At 41.1% G+C, this 19,554-nt stretch overlaps 2 protein-coding genes across 4 annotated transcripts; one reads left to right on the forward strand and one right to left on the reverse strand.

The window, feature by feature from the left end:
- Positions 1-1,179: 1,179 nt before the first annotated feature.
- zdhhc23b (zinc finger DHHC-type palmitoyltransferase 23b) lies at positions 1,180-6,855 on the forward strand. Of its 3 annotated transcripts, none has more exons than XM_046833788.1 (5): positions 1,180-1,467; positions 2,474-2,656; positions 3,058-3,765; positions 4,310-4,477; positions 6,254-6,855. In XM_046833788.1, exons 2-5 carry the CDS (start codon positions 2,520-2,522, stop codon positions 6,525-6,527), a joined length of 1,287 nt encoding a protein of 428 aa, XP_046689744.1. In that variant the 5' UTR covers positions 1,180-1,467; positions 2,474-2,519; the 3' UTR covers positions 6,528-6,855. The 3 variants fall into 3 exon arrangements, with proteins under 3 accessions (XP_046689744.1, XP_046689746.1, XP_046689745.1); XM_046833790.1 differs by lacking the exon at positions 1,180-1,467 and adding an exon at positions 1,672-1,922; XM_046833789.1 differs by lacking the exon at positions 1,180-1,467 and adding an exon at positions 1,912-2,027.
- A 761-nt stretch (positions 6,856-7,616) lies between these two features.
- Positions 7,617-18,476, reverse strand: ccdc191 (coiled-coil domain containing 191). Its single transcript, XM_046833787.1, has 16 exons — positions 18,150-18,476; positions 17,855-17,893; positions 17,633-17,768; positions 16,728-16,847; positions 16,246-16,648; positions 15,241-15,373; positions 14,544-14,734; positions 14,139-14,382; positions 12,212-12,594; positions 11,920-12,011; positions 10,621-10,703; positions 10,430-10,531; positions 9,212-9,355; positions 8,469-8,621; positions 8,146-8,300; positions 7,617-8,048 (listed from the first exon to the last, which is right to left on the reverse strand). The coding sequence occupies exons 1-16, from the start codon at positions 18,207-18,209 to the stop codon at positions 7,877-7,879; spliced, it is 2,610 nt and encodes an 869-aa protein (XP_046689743.1). The 5' UTR covers positions 18,210-18,476; the 3' UTR covers positions 7,617-7,876.
- Between the last annotated feature and the right edge of the window lie 1,078 nt (positions 18,477-19,554).

Consider the following 19,554-nt stretch of genomic DNA (forward strand, 5'->3'; position numbering starts at 1 on the left):
TAAGAGTGAAAGGGAAAGTTTATAGGACTGTGGTGAGACCTGAAATGTTGTATGGTTTAGAGACAGTGGCATTGAGGTGGAGCTGGAGGTAGCAGAGCTGAAGATGTTGAGGTTTGCGTTGGGAGTGACGACGATGGACAGGATTAGAAACAAGTTTATTAGAGGGACAGCCCATGTAGGACGTTTTGGAGACAAGGTGAGGTAGGCGAGATTGAGATGGTTTGAACATGTGCAGAGGAGGGACATGAGGTATATCAGTAGAATAATGCTAAGTATGGAGCTGCCAGGAAGGAGGAAAGAGGAAGACCAAGAAAGAGGTTTATGGATGTGATGAGGGAAGACATGCAGGTAGTTGGTTTGAAAGTGGCAGATGTAGAGGACAGGGGGGTATGGAGACGGATGATCCGCTGTGGCGACCCCTAATGAGAGCAGCCGAAAGAAGAAGAAGAAGAAGAAGAAGAAGAAGAACTTTACTTCACTGGTTATTTTTTGGACAACTTTTTACTTTCACTCATTTCATTTTTTTACACAAATATCTGTACTTTCTACTTCTTATATTTTCAAAACAGGCTTGTTACTTTAGTTTTAATCTCTTTGGTGACATGATTAATATATTTTTTTCTTCTCATTTTCAGTCCATCAACCTGTTTCTTGTCATTGTGCAGCTTTTTTAAATCTTCCACTGGTGTTAGATTACTCGGGTTACTGGGGTTACTGGTGTTACCATTTCCTGGCTCACACACCACAGATGTAGGCTAGTTTATGAAGCTCACAACGAGCAAGGCAGAAGGCAACAAGAAGTTTGGGGTTAATGTGGATGAGACAGAGGGAGTCAGCGATGTAAACATGACTGAGACATTCCTGATCATCATATTCTTGTGTTCTATATGGTGGTTGTTCAGCTGGCATACATTCATCAGGTAACACAATTTAAAATTATTTTGTATTAATATATTATTTTGATGGGAGGTCCAGTTACCAGAGTGACAATAATGTCAGAGCCCAAACTTCTTTACTTTAACTTCAGTGAAGAAGTGTAGTCAGAACTTTTACCAGTGTTTTTAAACATTAGTATCTGTACTTCTACTTGAGTGAAGGATGTGTGTACTTTTGGTATCTCTGCCTCCAATTTGTTCTGTAATGACAACATGCAGTAGGGGTTTTAACGAGGATCTGGCAACCTCGCTAAGTACACTACATGGAGCGGACATGAAGCGAATCATGGGAACGTGTGTGAGATAATGGGCAGCGTCCAATCTGTGGTTGTAGACAGTGTCACTAGGTATCAGTATCAGCGAGACACTTCGATCTCGGATAAGGGAACTTACCCTGTATGTGTTCAGTACAATATTAGGGAGACAGGAATGTTTTCGTGCAGGGTGAAAAATGCGACCTGGCAACCCGCCGGGCGGGTGCGTTACCGTGTCTGAGCGATTTCCCCCCAACGTGTCACGTTGCCAAAAACAGGTAAGAAATGTGTGTGAGTGCAGTGAGGGCGACAGGGAGGTGCTTCAGATTTCCTACATTTCATGAAAGAAAAGGGGGAAAGTCACCCCCCCCCGCGTTTCAGTAGATAACTTCGTAGAGATGCAGAACATCAGTGACACTTCCTTGTAATGCATGAACTTTTTTACACCGTAACGTGGTGCACAGTTTGCAAACACGAGTAAAGAAAAACGGATAAAAATAAATATTTCATTACTAAAAAACTGGTTCCTTCAAGCGTTTCTAGTTCAATTTATTTCATGAGACATGCCCGAGGTGGGGGGTGAAGGAAACACACTGCTCAGGGCGTGTTTATGTTCTCAGTAACCTTGTTCGTCGTCATCCTTCTCAAACGCGCACACACGTGCCCCCACGCACGCGCTGAATGTATACATTGTAACGCGTGTGTTCCTGAAAATCCTTTGATGATCCTTCCGGTTTGTATCTTTCATCCTCCGGTCGGTGGTGAAGCGCAGGAGCTTCTTCACACTGCACTGCTTTTAATGAGCCGAGCTTCGACCTTGACTCCAAAAGCTGGAGCGGTGTGTGTGTGTACAATACATCAGGCCATTCCAGCCTACTGAAAGAAAAAGAAAAACTTGTTCTAGCTGGCCTAGATCCAAACTTCCGGTTAGAGAAGTTTTCTCTGACAGAAGCCAGTGATATTCCCATCCCCTTTCTCACCCACTCATGATAGCCCAGTAGTTAAAGCTCTGGGTATATTCCTCCAACCATCCCAGTAGTATTCCCAAGCTGCCATTCTTGGGGCCCCTGAGCAAGGCCCTTAACCCTCTAAGTTTCTGTGCACTCTGACGGCTGACACTATGCAATAGTGCACCTACATTGTTCAAGACTGAACAAAGCTGTTGAGTCTGAAATGTATCCCAGTAAAGCGGAGGAAAAAAGGATGTATAATGAATGAGGCTGTAACGTGTAAACAATCTGCCCTCAATTCGTTTCTTTTTTTTACCCCCCTGTTTCCCTGAAGGTGAACGATGACCTTTTAAGACTTGTCGGATAAGCTGCTGTTCATCATGAAGAAGCGAGCTGCCAAGGCGTCGGAGCCGGACGATTCTTTGTGTTGCTGTGAGTATGTGGACCGACTTGGTGGGCGGAGTCACATGGCATCGTGCTGCTGTGACTGTGAGGATCTGGACGAGGCTTGTGACAGGTGAGGGAGGTGGGTGACTGGCCGGGATGCACGGGTCATAACTTACTAAGGAAATTCTAAGGAAGTTAGACAAGGTTTAGAGCAACGATGTCAGATGTATGACCTGCAGCCTTGATGTTCATCTCATTGGAAGCATCCAGAAATCTGATTACATAAAAAAGAAGCTCTGATTCTGTACATTCTGAGATGAAAATGACAAAGTGAGGATAATTTATTTAGGGAAGATGCACTCAATGCAAGTAGCAGCTTCCTAGTAATATACTGTACTGTATGTGTGGTATGTGTTGGAAACAGGAGCAGGTATTTCAGCTTCCTTTTATTCATCACATATGTTTTCTTTGTTAGACTGACCACCTATTTCAACATATATTTTTTTAACAAATTCTCTTTCTCTTTAACAGATGGACAAAGAGAAAACCCCAAAACCCAGACTCTCTGTCTCGAGTGGCAGCCACGGTGACTGATCGTCTACGAGTACCCTGGATTTCAGGAGCTAAAAAAGTCGATCTGTCCCTGATCCCGCCTCTCATCCTACTCCCCATCCTTTTGCACATCGCTGCTCTGCACTACCTGCTGGGTATCGTAGTCCTGACAGCGCTACCAGGCATGGTGCTTTGGTATTACTATTTCACTCACCGCAAGAAAGGACGCACGCTGTTCTTCCTCAGCCTGGCACTGTTCTCCCTGTTCTACATGTACTACCTCTTCCTCACCGAGGTTGTGCCGCGAGGCGACGTCACCAACATACAGCTGGGGATTATCACGCTAGGCGTGTCGCTTACACTCCTAGCCCTCGTGCGTACCAAGAAAGGGCCGGGCTACGTCAAGCCCGGTCCTGCTGACACACACAGCACAGTGACCTATCACAGCCCTCTCCCAGATATAGACTCCTCTTACCACAACGGTTCACGCCATCAGGTGGTGATAGCCAATCGGACGAGTCCTGCTGAGCAGGGCGCTGAGCCCAGAACTGTCGCAGGCGGTGAGTTGGAGAAAGACATCAGCAGGAGAAACTGGTGTCCGTTTTGCAAGCTGGTGCAACCTCCAAGAGCCGGACACTGCAGAATCTGTTGCGCTTGTGTCCTACGTTTGGATCATCACTGTGTCTGGTACATTTTACATCTTTCTCTGGAAAGCATTTACTACTACACTTTTATTTTATACATTGTTGTATAGATTTACTATAATTACAACAGTAATAAATAAATAACGATCTATTATTACAAATCTAGTACATTAAAATGCACCTCATAGTGTTCCACTAGAGGAGGCCTGAGGTACATTCACCGTTTCAGTTCATCCCAAAGGTGTTTAAAAGGGTTGAGATCAGTGTTCTGTAGCAGGCCATTGCAACCCATGGAAACTATATCTTCACGGAGCTGGTTTTGTGAACAGGTGCATTGGGTGTCTGTAAGCTGGTATGTGGAAGAGGGCAGATAGTCGTGAGAGTGTGTTACAGTGCATGAGTAAGCAGACGGAGTTGACAGATGAGTTGATTAGTAGCATGTGTTAAACCTTGCGTAGTTTTCCAAAGACTGAGAAGAACTATGTGAGGATTGCATTTAGATCAAAATAGGAAGAAATTAGGAGCATCATATAGTTACACAGTTGAAGGTTGTGATGAAATCCTGAGGTGTTCTGTTGCTTCAACAGGATTAACAGCTGTGTGGGGCAGGCTAACCATCGCAGCTTCCTGCTGACACTCTTCTTCTTCCTGTTGACCTCGCTGTATGGAATCAGCCTGGTGCTGCGCAGCGTGTGTCCCACCCAGAGCCTCCTGACCGCCCTGCTCTATTGTCCTGACGTCTACAGTCAGTCCAGGTGTGAACCCTTTTACTGCTTTTTAATGAAATTAATTTGGAAAAGAATCACAATATTGAGGTTTTGCAGTTCACCCTTCATAGTGACTGTTGCTATGTTTAAAGAGGTTTTCAGTGAAGAGGGTGTAAAAGTTCTCACACGAATAAAGCCGAATTGTGACGTCTAGACGACTGGGTCAGAGCATATCCAAAACTGCAGTTCTTGTGTAATGTTCCTGGTCTGCAGTGGTCAGTATCTATCAAAAGTGCTCCAAGGAAGGAACAGTTGGTGAGCGTGCACAATATTAGGCAGGTGGTCATAATTTTATGCCTCAGTGACAGGGTGCAGTAAATGTGAATCATTGGCATTGTTTTAGGTACAAATGATGTACATTTAAATATGTTTTAATTTTGAGTAAATGTGTTGGAAATTTTGCTACAAGATTGAGTTTCACACTCAGGGTTTCCACTCTAAACCAAACGTCAAACCTCCTGCCTTTTCTTTGACATTCACTGACTAAAAAGCCGAATTTCCATGACGTATAATGAACAGAAAAAACAGGCCACTGTTGTGCTGAGCACCGAGCAGAGAAAAAAACACAGACCGTATTTTAAATCCATTCATAAATTCATTCATTGATTAAAACTGTAAAAGAACAATTAATTTACACAAATCTATTTGTTTAAATACATAAATAAATACAGGTTGCAGAGGCTAAGAATTTGTCAAGAGATAACAGTAATTAGCTCGTTACATAATTAGCTATATTTTCAAATCTGTAAGCGACCACTAATGCTACGTAACATAGGCTACATTTTAAACATAATTTTTAAATTATAACTAGCTAGCTAAAGTTTTAGCGACATACCACTTTGTTTTGATGACCTGTATGACCAGTGGGACTCAGTAAGCTTTAGGCAGCACAAGATTTTACCCTCCAGGATCTTTGCTGGTGTGAAGCCGAGATGTGCTCCACTGTGTCTCACACTACTGTCACTGCTGGAGGTGCGAGCAGCTTCATTAGCTGACTGTTGTTCTCTTAGAGATAGAGAGGAGGCTGCTGTAGAGTAGTGGTGGGCACTTCGGCAGGAGATGGGTAGCATTCTACTTACCGTTTGTGTGGCTACGAAGTGCTTTAGCTTTTCTGTCGTCTACTTTTAATACTTTTGGAAGTAGTATATTTTGCAGCCAAAACTCTTGAAATAAAAAAATTCCTGCCATGTTTTCCTCAGTAACAGGTACAGCCTGGTGATTGCATTTGACTTAAGCGATTGTCAGTTGATGGGCGGGAAGGGAATAAAAAAAATAGGCAAAATGCGTGAAACGTGCTAAAAAAGTATGCTTATGAAGATTTACATTTTAATAAATGTAAACTACAATTTAAAGCGATAAAGAAAAATCCCTGATATTCCATGACTTTGGACAAAAACATATATCCGATTCCCTGACTTTTAATTTCTGGAATAGACCCTTTAAAATACCATGACCAATGGGAACCCTGCATACTTGGTTTGCACAAAAAAAAGTTTCAGCCATGATACAGCACCTCTGGAGCACAGAGGTTTAAGGGCCTTGCTCAAGGGCCCCGAAGAGTGGCAGATGGGCGATACCGGGACTTGAACCCCCGACCATTTAAACAGTAACCCAGAGCCTTAATCACAGAGTCACCACTTTCTCTAAGTTGTTTGTATATTGTAAATTCCTAAAAGCCTATTAGAAATGTTTGTGATGAATTACATGGACATGCCAATTTAAAAATTCATCTGTCATCAGCAGTCTAACTGTGTGTTTGTCCAGCTCGGCTTTGTGCTACACCTGTGCCTGGTACAGCAGCATTGTGACTGGCGGCCTGCTCCACCTACTAGTGCTGCAGCTGATCAACGTCAGCTACAACGTAACCGAGCGAGAGGCTCGGATCGCTCTGAGAGACAAAACTGGACGCAGTCTCTTCTGGGGCCTCATCATCGACACGGGTGTGTACTCCCGTGGCTTTCATAGCAACTGGACTGAATTCCTCACTATGGGTGAGACGGTGGAGCCCAAAGCCTTGAAACCTACAGATCTGGTTTAGATGTCTGCTACATGTATGAGCCTTAAAGAAGTGTGACTGTTTGGAGGTCACAAAAAGCTATTAGACCGAAACATTGCACACGTGCAGACACACCGCAGGCCTGAGTTTAGTTTTATTTCTCTGTTTTGAACTAAGTACCAGAGAGGATGTAATTCTTTTCTTTGTCCACTAGGTGGGAGCAGTATACTTCACACTTCTGTATATTTCATTAGGCTATAACCAAATCCTTATCAGTGCTCTCAACAGTGAGGAAGTCTGAAAATTAAACTGTTCGCCAGACCCAACATCTGTACATCCTAAGCCATATAAAGTATGCAGTGAAACCATACCTTTCAAAGCTGCTGTGTGTTTCTGTCTCTCTGCTGCCCAGAATGTAAAGCAGTGTCACGTAGACATTGTTTCATGATCCAGCTTGATTTATTGCCTTGTTGGTAGGAGACCGCACCATAATGCATCCTTGTCCAGCCAGCTATAAAACTCAGACAGTAAATGTGCAATAACGGCCGACAGATGTTGTCGGAGGTCGCTGTGTGCTTGTTTTGTGTTTATATATTCTTCGAACGCTGATAAGTCTTTGACGTTCATGTTAAACAAATAGTCAAGTTGCAGTGTTTGAGAATTCAGGTCAGAATTTTATTTCATTTTAAAGCCTTGTTACAGTTTTTCCGCAGTTGCTTTAAAAAATTTCTCAAATCATTCTTAATATTTGCCCGTTGATCATCGGTTGATCTGATGCCGTTCACTTCCACTTGATTAGTGACATTCAAGATTCATCTGCACAATTCACGAATTGAAGACACATTTACAAAAAAAATTTACTAGAAATTTAAGCTCGACAGATTGTCAACTGATTTAACCATTAATGACTTATACAATGAACTGATGATGAAATATTGAGGGGGTTTAGACTATTCAGGTGAGAACCAGTATAATATATTTTGATCAACATCACATAAACAATTGATAATGTAGGAAACAGCAGACAATTGCGATTCAATCAATTAAATGAGGGTATCAAATTATTCGCAATTTGTTCAAAGCGACAATAAATTGCTTTTATGACGTGCACAAGTGACATGACACGTGGCATTAGTTTTAAGAGTTTAATTTCTGATCTGAAAAATGTTCCAATGCAACTGAGAAAATCTGTAAAACACAAACAAGCAAAAGGGAAATAAAATGTATAAAAACCATTCATGGTAAAACACCGGTTTCCTCCAAGCAGTGTTTGTTCTGATCTTTGTACAGTGATGCATCAGTGACGAGCTGCTCAGACGGACCACAAAAGAAAAAAGATTTCCAGCAATTTATTTTTCAGTAAAAATGTGCATGTGGGTGTGTTGTTTTTGTTAGACGCGCGACGCGGAGCTCCATATGGCATCCGGCGGCGTGGATCGGAAATCTGGGAGGATCTCGGCCACTTTGCGTCTGAGCTGCTCTCGCCGATCCTCTCGCTCTTTTTCTTCCTGCAGTGCCTCCGGGAGACGCCGCCAAGCAACGAAACATCTGCTCATAACTTGCCTGACACACACACACACACACACACACACACACACACACAGTTAGCTCACAACCCTAACAAAAAGGCCTTGCATTTTGTCTTGGCCATGTTGCTGACCTGGAACGGTGCTCGGCAGCCTGACGCTCTTTGTCCCAAGCCTCCAGTCTCTGTTGGATTGTGAGATCCAGCAGTGCCTTGAAGACCTTCCTTTGAGTCCGAGTAGTGTAGAAGCTCTCCGCTCGTATCTCCAGCTGAGACTGCAGGTGCTTATACTAAGTAAACACAAGTTGATTAATCAGCAGAGATTAAAGGTGGTTTCAACAGGCTGAAATCTATTCTTTAAAACACTTGGCCACATGTAAAAAGTGGAAATAGTTTCAAACGGCGCTAAATGCAGCTTGATAAATGGGCTGTAGCTTCTACAGTGTACTTGTTCCTACCATTTTCCAGCTGTGTAGAGCTCGCCGGAGCAGAAGGCACTCGTACAGCTGGTCTGCGCGTCTCTTTTTTTCGTCCAGGGCCTCGCTTGTTGTGCGTAACCAAGACAGAAAGCAGCGTCTTCGTACAACCTGGGCATGATGCTCCTCAGCTTTCTAGTGGAAAACGAAACATGAACGTAATTACGATCATAGCCTGATTCCCCTCAGATGGTGCATTGGCAAAGTCGCACCCGTTCCATATGTCATGTGTGCACAAGGACAACTGAGATCAGTCTCGCCCTCTGTGGGAAGGATTACAGGCTCTGTGTGTGTCGAGGTTCTACGACGATTTTGGAAGGATCATTGCATCAGAGAAAGAATGCCAATGCCTGTCATGCAAGTGTGTAATAAGTGTTTGGATCAATGCACTTCCGCTTTTTCAGGCTATACCATCTGGTCATCTGGTTGGCTAAAACCTCTTGCTGCTTTTCTGACTAATCAGATTTGGTAGCGTACTTTTCTCTCCTCCCATTTTTTCCTCCAGCCAGAAGCTCAACATCACGTTTGTGCTCATCCATCTTAAATGTCTGGACAGGTATAAAGACAGGTATGACAGGAACATCGGAAAAGCGAAGGACAGGCCATGGTGCTGTACGAAAGGCAGAAGCTGGGCTTTGTGCACAGTGTGTGAGTTAGAGGTGTGATGATGTGTGAGTTTGAGAATGGGTGTCCGCTTACTGGTGTGTGTGTGTGTGAGTGTGTACCTGAGCATTGGCTTGGTTTTGCTCCACCAGCCGCCTCCATGGTGTTATTCCCCTGTGTACCAGCAGGGATCGATGGTAATGCTCTCTGGCCTGCTTTAACAAATTCTGCTCCAGCTCCATTCTTCTCTGTTTCTCCAACTCCCTCTACACACACACACACACACACACACACACACACATACACAGTTTATGAAGCTGAAGCAGAAACCAGGCCAGCAGTAGTTCATCAATTATAATGCTTAATACTCTGATGTAAACCCTCTAAACAAAACAGATTAGCTATTAAAAGAACACTCCAGTGTCATCATTCGGTTTTCTTACATCTACTATGTTTGATCAGTCACAAATTTCTAATCTTGACTTCTTGATTCTAATTTTCAATATTATTTCTATAGCTGCAACTCTTTCTCAAGGGTGCGTGTGGCTGTTGCTACATGTGATCTAGAGCTCAATATAAACTTGGTGTTTGTTACCTAAAAAGGATTCATAAGGAGACACACTTATGGAAGGAGTCTCCAGTGTCAGAGCTTGAAAAGAGTCAAAGCTGAAGCGTTATGATTTTTGTACCACAAAAATCACCCTGTCACCAGTTTGCCCCCATAAGAGCTGCAGTTTTGGAGATGCTCTGATCCAGCCATCTAGACGTCACATAACAAACTTTGAGAACAAAATGTTCACTTGATGCCTTCTAAATATATTTTTCCCACTAACAAGTGCCAGGATGAAGAGATAATCAGTGTTATTCACTTCACCGGTCATAATGTTATGGCTGGTCGGTGTATATAACAGAACTATTTGAATCTTTTCCAGAGCTTATTTTTTATTTATGTTTCATTGTTCATTGGCGAAACAAGGAAGCTATTTATAATGTTGCTGTGTCACTAAACATTGTGTTTCGTGTGGCGAATTTGTAAAAATTGCAGCCGATTTAGAAATGAGAAGTCACGAAGTTGGAAGTTGGATTTTCAAAACTATTTAATACATTTTTATACAGGTGTCATATCAATAGGATAAATTGTTTTGTTTAAATATTTTAACATGTCCATTGTTTTTGTAGGCCATGAGCCTGGACATGAGCCAGGCTTATAAAACTACTGACTAACTGCTGAGTGTCAAATGCATATTCAAAAAGCTTTAATTAAATGTTTAATAAAGAGGTGCTATAAAAGATCCAGCATGTCCTTGTCTAAGAAAAGTTAAACACACACACACACACACCTGCTTTTTCTGTCTCCTTTCCTCCCTCTTTTTTTCGACCTCTATTCGTTTCGCTTCCTCCTCCAGCCTCAGTCTCTCCTCCTCCTCCGCCTTCATCTGAGCCTGAGGCAAAAAATAAAAGAAACACATTGATGGACTCGTAATTCAATACAACGTATCTAATTTCATCTACTGGCCCATTCGGTGCTCACCAGCTTCTCCTCCTCCCGCCTCCTCTTCATCTCCTCTACCTCCTTCTTGCGCTCTTCACGCTGCTGAGCTCGCTCCGTCATGGCTGAACAAAATCGAGGGAGAGAAATCACAAAAGAATTCAAAGGTCAGGATGAAAGTCAGGTATAGGTATGATCAAGCAACATCTTGGTCCGGTGCCTTACAAACAGCATGTGCTTCTACCTTTTATCAGTTTATTTGGGAAAAGCTTTTATAGTTAAGAGCTTAAGAGGTTTAAAAGCCTCGATCAATGGCTGATCCATTTTTTTCTGTCTCCAGTATCCTATTTTCCCAATCATAGTACCGGCGCTTATTTAGAGCATCAGCACACCTTTTAGGAATCAGCTCACGTTTCTGTGAGTTTGTGAGGAGATGTGGGAGTCTCTTAAAACACAGGCAAAAAAATATTGCTGTGGGTTTTGCAAATCTATTTCTGCTTTGAGAATACACTTTAGCTGTACAGACGGTAAGAATCATCGGTGTAAGAGTTAATAATGTGATGCATCAATTTAGAAAAGTGTGTGTCGGATACAAGTTTTTAACATATATGCATCTGTAAAACCCGATTTCTTTAAATATAATTATTAGATACTCTATACTTTAGTTATTTAGAAAGTGTAGCTTAATCTCTTTAAATGTAGCACCAGGGTTCTGGAGGAACGTCTCATTTTGTTGTGTACTGCGTCAGCTATATAAGGCCCGTTTGTGAAAGGGCCATGCGTTAGAAGTCAGAAGGCACTTAAGTAAATTTAGGATTTGTTGTCTGTCTGAACCAAAGAATTAAAAGCGAATTATCTGTACCATATTAAATTGCATAGCATCTTATTTTTTTCCATTGCATTAAATCACATTGTGTTGAATCAAATGGAAATCGGATCGTAATGGGGGTGAATAGTATCGTATCGCATCGGTAGCTCCATATGTAGCATTAATGCATCGTACTGTTGACAATGCCTCAGTTATGGAGATGCACATCCCTATTAGATACACACGAACAAACAGCTTTATCCATGTCTAGCTCACAATACCTGCAGAAATAGCCTGGTGTGTGTCTGTCTATACATTGACACCACCTGTGTGGCCTCATGTAACAACATTTCCTGTCTCATTCTCACCGTCAGTCCTCCCACATGGTACTAAATTCAGCCTGTGAGACTTTGAAGTGTGACTTTTTTCTCATGGATAATTCTCCCTCACAACAGCACGAAAAGAATCTCTGAGAAGTTGTCACCTGCAGCAGAGGAGGTGTGTGTGTGATTGTGAGTGTATGTAAATCTGACCTCGAACTGCAGGATGAAGGCTGGCCAGACGACTGTCATGTTCTTTAGGTGCAGGACGACTGGCGCTGTTTCCGCCCGTGGCTCCTTTTGATCTATAAGTGTGAAGTGTACGAATAATGTATTTGGATTTATTTCTTACAGTGGATTCTTTTCCCCCTTATACAAAAGGTGGCATCAACCATAATGAATTTTAATTAAACCAATAAAAAATTGCAGTGATATTTTCAAAAGTTTTTTAAAGCAAGCTGCTGCTTTGGGATTTCTAGTTTGTAAACAATGCCAGGGAATGTACCTTGTCTTTACAACATTCTGAGGTACTGATGGTTTGAGCTGGACTGCCAGCTGTTCAGCTTTTTCTGCTTCCTCCCGGAGTTCCTGTAGTTTCTGTCTCTCCTGCAGCTCGGAGATCATATCCTGCTGTTCTTTAAGGATGCGTTTTTGCTCTGTAATAATCCTCTGCTGAGCCATGTGACGATGCTCAAAATGTCCGCCATTCATTTCTGTGCCCGGACAGTGGGGGGCGACACTCAGTTTCCGCCCCTCCCGAACCTCAGCTAAAGAAAGTGCAGCGTGTCGACGAGTCACTTGCCAGGCCTGAGAGGGTGGGGCTTCTCTCCTGTCAGTCAAAGTGGGTGGAGGAAGAGCCGAGGTGGCTCGTTGTGCTGGTACCTGGGCCTGGAGTTGATAAAGAAGTAGAAATTTGTTCAGGTTTTTTTTGTCTGTGCAGAGGATATAACTGATTACGCAGTCCCAGATGTCATGCATCTTCTGTGCCAACTTCCTTTTTTCCTAGTATTCCTAGTTTTTAATTAACTCCATTCCTCATGTCTCTTTAAACACAAAAAAGCACAAAGATCACATCAGATAAAACTAACAAAGTCTAGAGAGGCCTTTTATTTCCTTTCGATAAGCAGAAGTCTTTTCTGCTGAGGAAAGAAAAAAAAGCTGTGCTATGAACTATGTATTTAATTATCTATAAGGCCTTGCACAAATAACAAACAGGAAAAAACTAAGCTGAAATAAAGTTTAAAAGCCATATCTTTTTATACATGCATTATCCTATAGATAGATAGAAAGATACATAGATAGATAAACAGACAGACAGATAGATAGACAGATGGGTGACCAAAGGAAAAAACGAAATAAATTAAAGGAGAAACCTATTGGGTGCAGGTGACAGGTTTATAATAGTCTACACAGAGAGAGATATAATAGTAGCTCTGCGCTACATAAACCTCTCATTACTGGGATGAACACACATCTGACAGTTCATTGGTGCAGAAACTATCAGCACTGGTGCAGAAAGATTTGGAAAAACCTGCGGTGATAACAGAAGAGTTCCTGCGCTACTTTAGTGTTATCTCCCTGATGAGCATTTATTTCTTTTACTGGCCTGCTTTGCTTTCACTTGACCTCTTAGAGCACCATAGCACTGCGATAAAACCTTTATCCTTTTGGGTGTGGACTCCAGATTGATGCCACTCCTCACACACATGCACAAGGCAGGAGGGCTAACTTGATGAAACTGATGTACGTCATACGGAATGACCGTTACTGAATGACCAGTCTAAACCTGAGTGGCAACTTTGAAAAACACAGGAATGACTGTGACTGCGCTCTTGACTGCCATCAACCATACACCAGATTAGGGGAAAATCTTCCACAGGTGTTTAGAAATGATATGATGAAGATGTTCTTGTGCGTCGTAAAAACACCTTACTTAATATACTTGTATGTTGGTTTTGCGTTTAATCCGTCAACAGTTTGTATATTGTGTCACATTATATTTTGATTAATTTTTTTGAGACTTTGCCAGTATCCTAAAAAAAAGGAAAGAAGCTTAATACGGTAGTAATTGTACTTGCATTATTACTTATTATAACAATATTTAAAAAATATCCACTAACACAGGGATAATTGAACGAAAAACTTTGGGAAGAATAAAAAAAAGTGAATAAAAAAAATTAAATCAAATACACGTTACCCAATAAACACAATATCCATATTAGAAGATGGATCTCACACCAAGGTAACGTTCAGTGTGTTTTGTATATTCATTTAAAGATTTCTGCGTGTGTACATTTTTGTCATAAACACTATTATTAAACAACATAAAATTATTGAAATTATCATTCAACATTTTTATATCTATTATCAAACAATAAAATAGTAAGACACAAGACCAAAGTACATGTGTGTTTTATGTGTGTTTCACTTACTGTGTTGTTTTCCGATTGGTTCACGGTTTCTGGCTGGATTGTGATTGGCGAGTCAGTGCATTTCTTGGTTGTTAGTTTCCCTGAAGCAGCTGCATCGATCAGGGCAGCCATTTTCCGCCTGGTTTCTTCCTGCTGGCTGAGCAGTTCCCTCCGGCCTCTCTCCATTCGGCACCACAAATGCCAATCACTCAGGCAGCGCCTCAGGAGCCGTCTTCGATCGCTCTCCTCTGCTAGCTGACAGTGCCTATAGGAAAAGCAGACACACTTCAGATTCAAACCTCAGATCAGACCCAAGACACAGTTAGAGTCCTGTGAGGTTTCTGAGTACAACTTTCCAACAGAGACTTCCTTACTCTGTGTGTGTGTGTGTGTGTGTGTGTATATGTACATAGGCACAACGTATACCTGTTTTCCAGCCTCAGTTCCTCCTCCATCCTCTCAGCTTCTCTCTCTTTTCTCCTCACCCACACCAGCGCCCTCCACGCCTGCCATGCCCTCAGTTGCCTCCTCCAATCACAAAGTGCCGCTGCTTTACCCAGTTGCACCCTTTTCTCTAACACCACAGAGTACCAGGCAGAGAAATGCTTCTGCATGCGCTAAAACAGACACACAAACAAAAAAATTTATATATTCAAATGGCAATAAACGTTTTAACCCACGCTTCTGTTCCTAACCCACTTCTTTTTTGGGTAGACGACAAACCAATAATGACATTTAGCTATTATGTTCTAAACAGTCACTTGCTATAAATTAATCTCTCTTAAATCCTGCTGTCTGATTGGTCAGAAGGGGTCGATTCGGTTTCTATCACAACAGCTATCTGGGAAAACAAGATGTTTTGGAACCAGGAGTTGGTGACCCTGGGACATTTGGAAAAGGTTTTCTATAAACCATGTTCCCTTGGTTTTGTTAGCTTCAATAAAGACAAAAAGACAGGCTGGTGAAGGAACAACTGATGATAACGATAATTAATTTATGTCGGAATATCTAAATAGAATATATCATTGTTTAAAATCACTCTGCAGATATTCAGTTGTGTATTAATCTTTTGTAATACAGTCTGTATTACAATGAATAATTAAAACCATAGACATTTTCTTACCTGCAGGTTGAGAATGTGAGCCTTGGCCTCCACTTCTCGCTCTCTGTGGCTCAGCTGCCTCTGTGTGACATGGTCAGGTTTTGGTGCGATGGAGTCTGTGACAGTGTTTGGTTTCACTAGCCTCTCTCGCTCCCTGTTTCACAGAAATATAAGCAAACCAAAGCCCTGTTGATGAACTGTCCCAGGAATATCCGAATTACAGCTAATGATTGTGTCATACACATAAATACTTTTAACAGTTTTAAAGGTCTTATGAAGGGGTCGACTGATTTATTGGTTTTGCCCATTAATCGCCACCGATAGTCGATTGCTGAAAATGTCGGCTATCTGTAAAAATCCATACCAATAGTTTTTCCGGGTTGCATTTGCACTGGAGCGGCTGAGGACTTCCGCTGTCATTATACAGCACAAGAGCAGCCTCTAGAGGCGAATCACTGACAACACATCCTGTCTGTTCTGGCACATTAAAATGCGCACATTTTAGATCAGTAACTAGGGTTGTGGTTAACAGATAAAATGAAAATGAACTTAATTAAAAAATGTATTAGTAAAGGTTGATTTTAACAAATAAACTATAAAAAATATTTCCAAAGCATTTATCTACTTCACTTAATTTTACAAATGGAATCTTACTTTAAAGCATTACCATTTTATATAAATCCAGACAAACATTTCAGACTTGGAAAAAAGATAATAATAGATTAAAAGATATAAATATATAACTGCATTGTAAAAAATAATCATTATCATAAGGTAACAGTTAATACACATAAACTTGTATATAGGATTCAAAAATTGTGTTATCACAGTGTTATGTGAGATTATTAGTAAAGTTTTTTTTTACAAATGAGTCTCCAGTTAAAGTGCCTAATACTGTTGTAACTACTTTGTGGAAGAAATTGGAAGGTTAGTAAAATAGGGATGTTTATAGCTGCTATATTGTGAACATTAAGAGGAAATGTAACTACATCAGGCCGCCTCTCTGGAATAATAATGATCATAAACCTCTTTCGTGCCCGCTGCTCCATGTTCCTTTTCTCCTGCATTTCTCTGCGCAGGCGCACCACTTCCTGCTGCAAAAGCTCTTCTTGTCTCTGAGCTTCCAGTTTGCTCCTCCTCTGTTCCTCGCACTCCAGACGCTTAGCCTCCTCCAGCGCCTCCCTCCGAGCCTCCTGCTCCTTGCGTTGCCTCTCCCGCACCACGTCCCTCTGTGCACGCCGCTCCTTGACCTGCTTGTGCCGTATGTCCATAGTGACGCATTGGTCGCGGCTTCTCTTCTTCTCGTTCCCCATGTCCAGCTGGAGACCCTGCACTGTCTTGCAGTCCATCACATCTGTCTCCATCAAGTCCTGGAGGAAATGGCGCACCTCAAAGCTCTCATCTTCAGACAAAAGTTGGGAATACATGTCTGAAAAAGATGGGAGCAAATAATCAACTTTGATTCAGTCAGACTGCACCCCCTCTAATTATATTACACAAATCTGTACCATTAAAGTTTTTATAGTTTAGGTTTGCAGGCTGCTCTTCCTCTTCCTTGTCCTCTTCTTCATCCAGTTCAAGCTCTAGGCGCAGCTTCTTGTTCATCCAGTCGCTAAGAATAGACTGTGCTGTGGGATACAAAACAGAAGAACACAAATAAAACTGTCAAAATAAAGTACTTAATAACAAATATTTTGTAGCTAGTCATATACATCCAGCTGCTTCAGGGGGCTTTATTTTGTGATGATAACCATCTGTGTGTATTCTGCTATTTACCTAAATTCTTACTGGATCATTAATCACACAATTACTTAAAATGGTTTCATCACAGGTTATAAGCTTTCACTAATAAATATCCATCAGAATTTCACAACAGCATAAAACTAACAAATTAGTGCATTAAATATGTACATGATATTATATACTAAACTGGTATAAAAATAACTGAGATAGAAAACTGGTATAAAACAATTTCATTACTAAATTTTTAATTACATATAAACTGTCAATCATATATCATTTAAATAGACTGGCATATTAATGACAACCTTAAATTATTCCTTTGCAAATGAACAGGGATTATATTACAGCACCTTCGATTACAGTGGAGAGGATTAAGGGCCCAACAGTGTTAGCTTGTGGTGCTAGGGCTTGAAACCAAGACCTTCTCATCAGGATCTCGGAGTCTTAACCAAAGAGCTTCCAAAAATTTTCCTATCAGGGAATCAAACCCCAGTATTTCATCTAACAATATGTTAATGGGAGGAGGAAGGAAACCCATGCAGACACAGGACAAATGTTGGAAAACCTATACAGTAATTTCATCGATTCTAAATTAGGCTCTTAAATAAGTTTGGGTTTGTTAGGGGAAAAAAAACATTCCTGTATGTAAGATTAGTGGGTGCATATGTACCTTCACCATACGCATCATCATGGTCCTGGAGCTGATCCATGCTTTGCAGGGCTAAAGCCGTGTTCGGTTTACCAGAGCGTGGTTTCTGTGAGGATAACACTTGAGATACAGCGAACTCCGACGCCATCTCTACCTTCTACAAAAAGTAGAAATGGGTGCATATCTCAATCTGGGCATGTGAGTTTGTCATATTTATTTATACCCACTAAAAGTCAATCTAACCTTCATCCACGTGTTTATATCCCCATCAGTCAGGTGCACCTACAAAAGACATTCTATGAATTAATATAAAATGTAAGTAATAAATAAACACTTTGAACGTGAAACTTAACGTGGAACCTCTGTCTGGATGAACAGCCGGATATGACTGCACAGTATGAACAGGATCAGAAAGTGAATAAATCAAATCTAGGGGTTTGTTATGGCCGAACAAAAGATCTTTAAACAAATAACAGCAAGGAAAAACACAACATTTGTGAGGAAAATGTGGTTTATATGTGATGGAGAAGAAACTTGCCTTGGTGCTTGTTTGGGTTGCGGGTCTTGAAAATCTTTTCCAGTGTGATGCACGTGCCATTTTCAGGTCGTATACAGTTCAGCTGATACTGACGCCAACAACTGAATACTAAATACAGTAAAAACTATCAAATACAGTAACAGTAAAACATTATACCTACATTAGAAACAAAGGTCGTGTGGAATATTAACGTTTCACACTGGTTTTCAAACTTTATCATTAAAAAGTCGAAACATCCATTAAAATCGATTTATCATCTAGTTTACTGCTCCTTAAACCATTAAAACCATTTAGCAGCGTGAGTCGTTGGGTTTCGTGCCTGAGTGAATCATGGGAAATGTAGTTAGGAAACGAACTCGCGCTTCGGTTGAAACGCAGATATGCCTTTACATAAAAACTACAAATACCACTAATCCTGAGGTAGCGTTTATCCGTAACCATAACAACAGTGTTCCTGACCTTTTTATTCCCACAGGCGATTTTTATAAACTTAGCCTATAGTCTTTATTTTCGTTTTAGTTTTAACTATTTGACAAACTTCTAACTCCCATACACACACACACACACACACACACACACACACACACACACACACACACATATATATATATTTAATTTTTTTTTGGAAATAGGTGATGTCACAGTGGTTTTGGATCAGAAGTGGGCGGAGCTTATACGGCCTTTTTAAGTAGTTGCGCCACCTAACACTCTCACAAGTCCGTCTGAGTGGTTGATTGATCGCTGCTTTTATTGATTGTATCTATTTCTTCAACAGAATCGTTTTAAACAAGGTAACTTTTGAATTAGTAAATTCATAAGATGCACGATAAGCAATATATTAAAACATAAACCATGTAATTGGATAATGCAATAGTTCAATTATTAAAATCGATTTATCACCTAGTTTACTGCTCCTAAAACCATTGAGACCATTAAACAGCGTGAGTCGTTGGGTTTTGTGCCTGAGTGAATCATAGGAAATGTAGTTAGGAAACAAACTCACGCTTAAGATGAAACGCGCATATGCTCTCACATAAAAACTACAAATACCACTAATCCTGACCATAACAACAGTGTTCCTGACCTTTTTATTCCCACAGGCGATTTTTATAAACTTAGCCTATAGTCTTTATTTTCGTTTTAGTTTTAACTATTTGACGAACTTCTAACTCCTATACACACACACACACACACACACACACACACACACACACACATATATTTAATTTTTTTTTGGAAATAGGTGATGTCACAGTGGTTTTGGATCAGAAGTGGGCGGAGCTTATACGGCCTTTTTAAGTAGTTGCGCCACCTAACACTCTCACAAGTCCGTCTGAGTGGTTGATTGATCGCTGCTTTTATTGATTGTATCTATTTCTTCAACAGAATCGTTTTAAACAAGGTA

The sequence above is a fragment of the Silurus meridionalis genome, chromosome 21 (genome assembly GCF_014805685.1).
Source record: "Silurus meridionalis isolate SWU-2019-XX chromosome 21, ASM1480568v1, whole genome shotgun sequence".
Classification (NCBI taxonomy): domain Eukaryota; kingdom Metazoa; phylum Chordata; class Actinopteri; order Siluriformes; family Siluridae; genus Silurus; species Silurus meridionalis.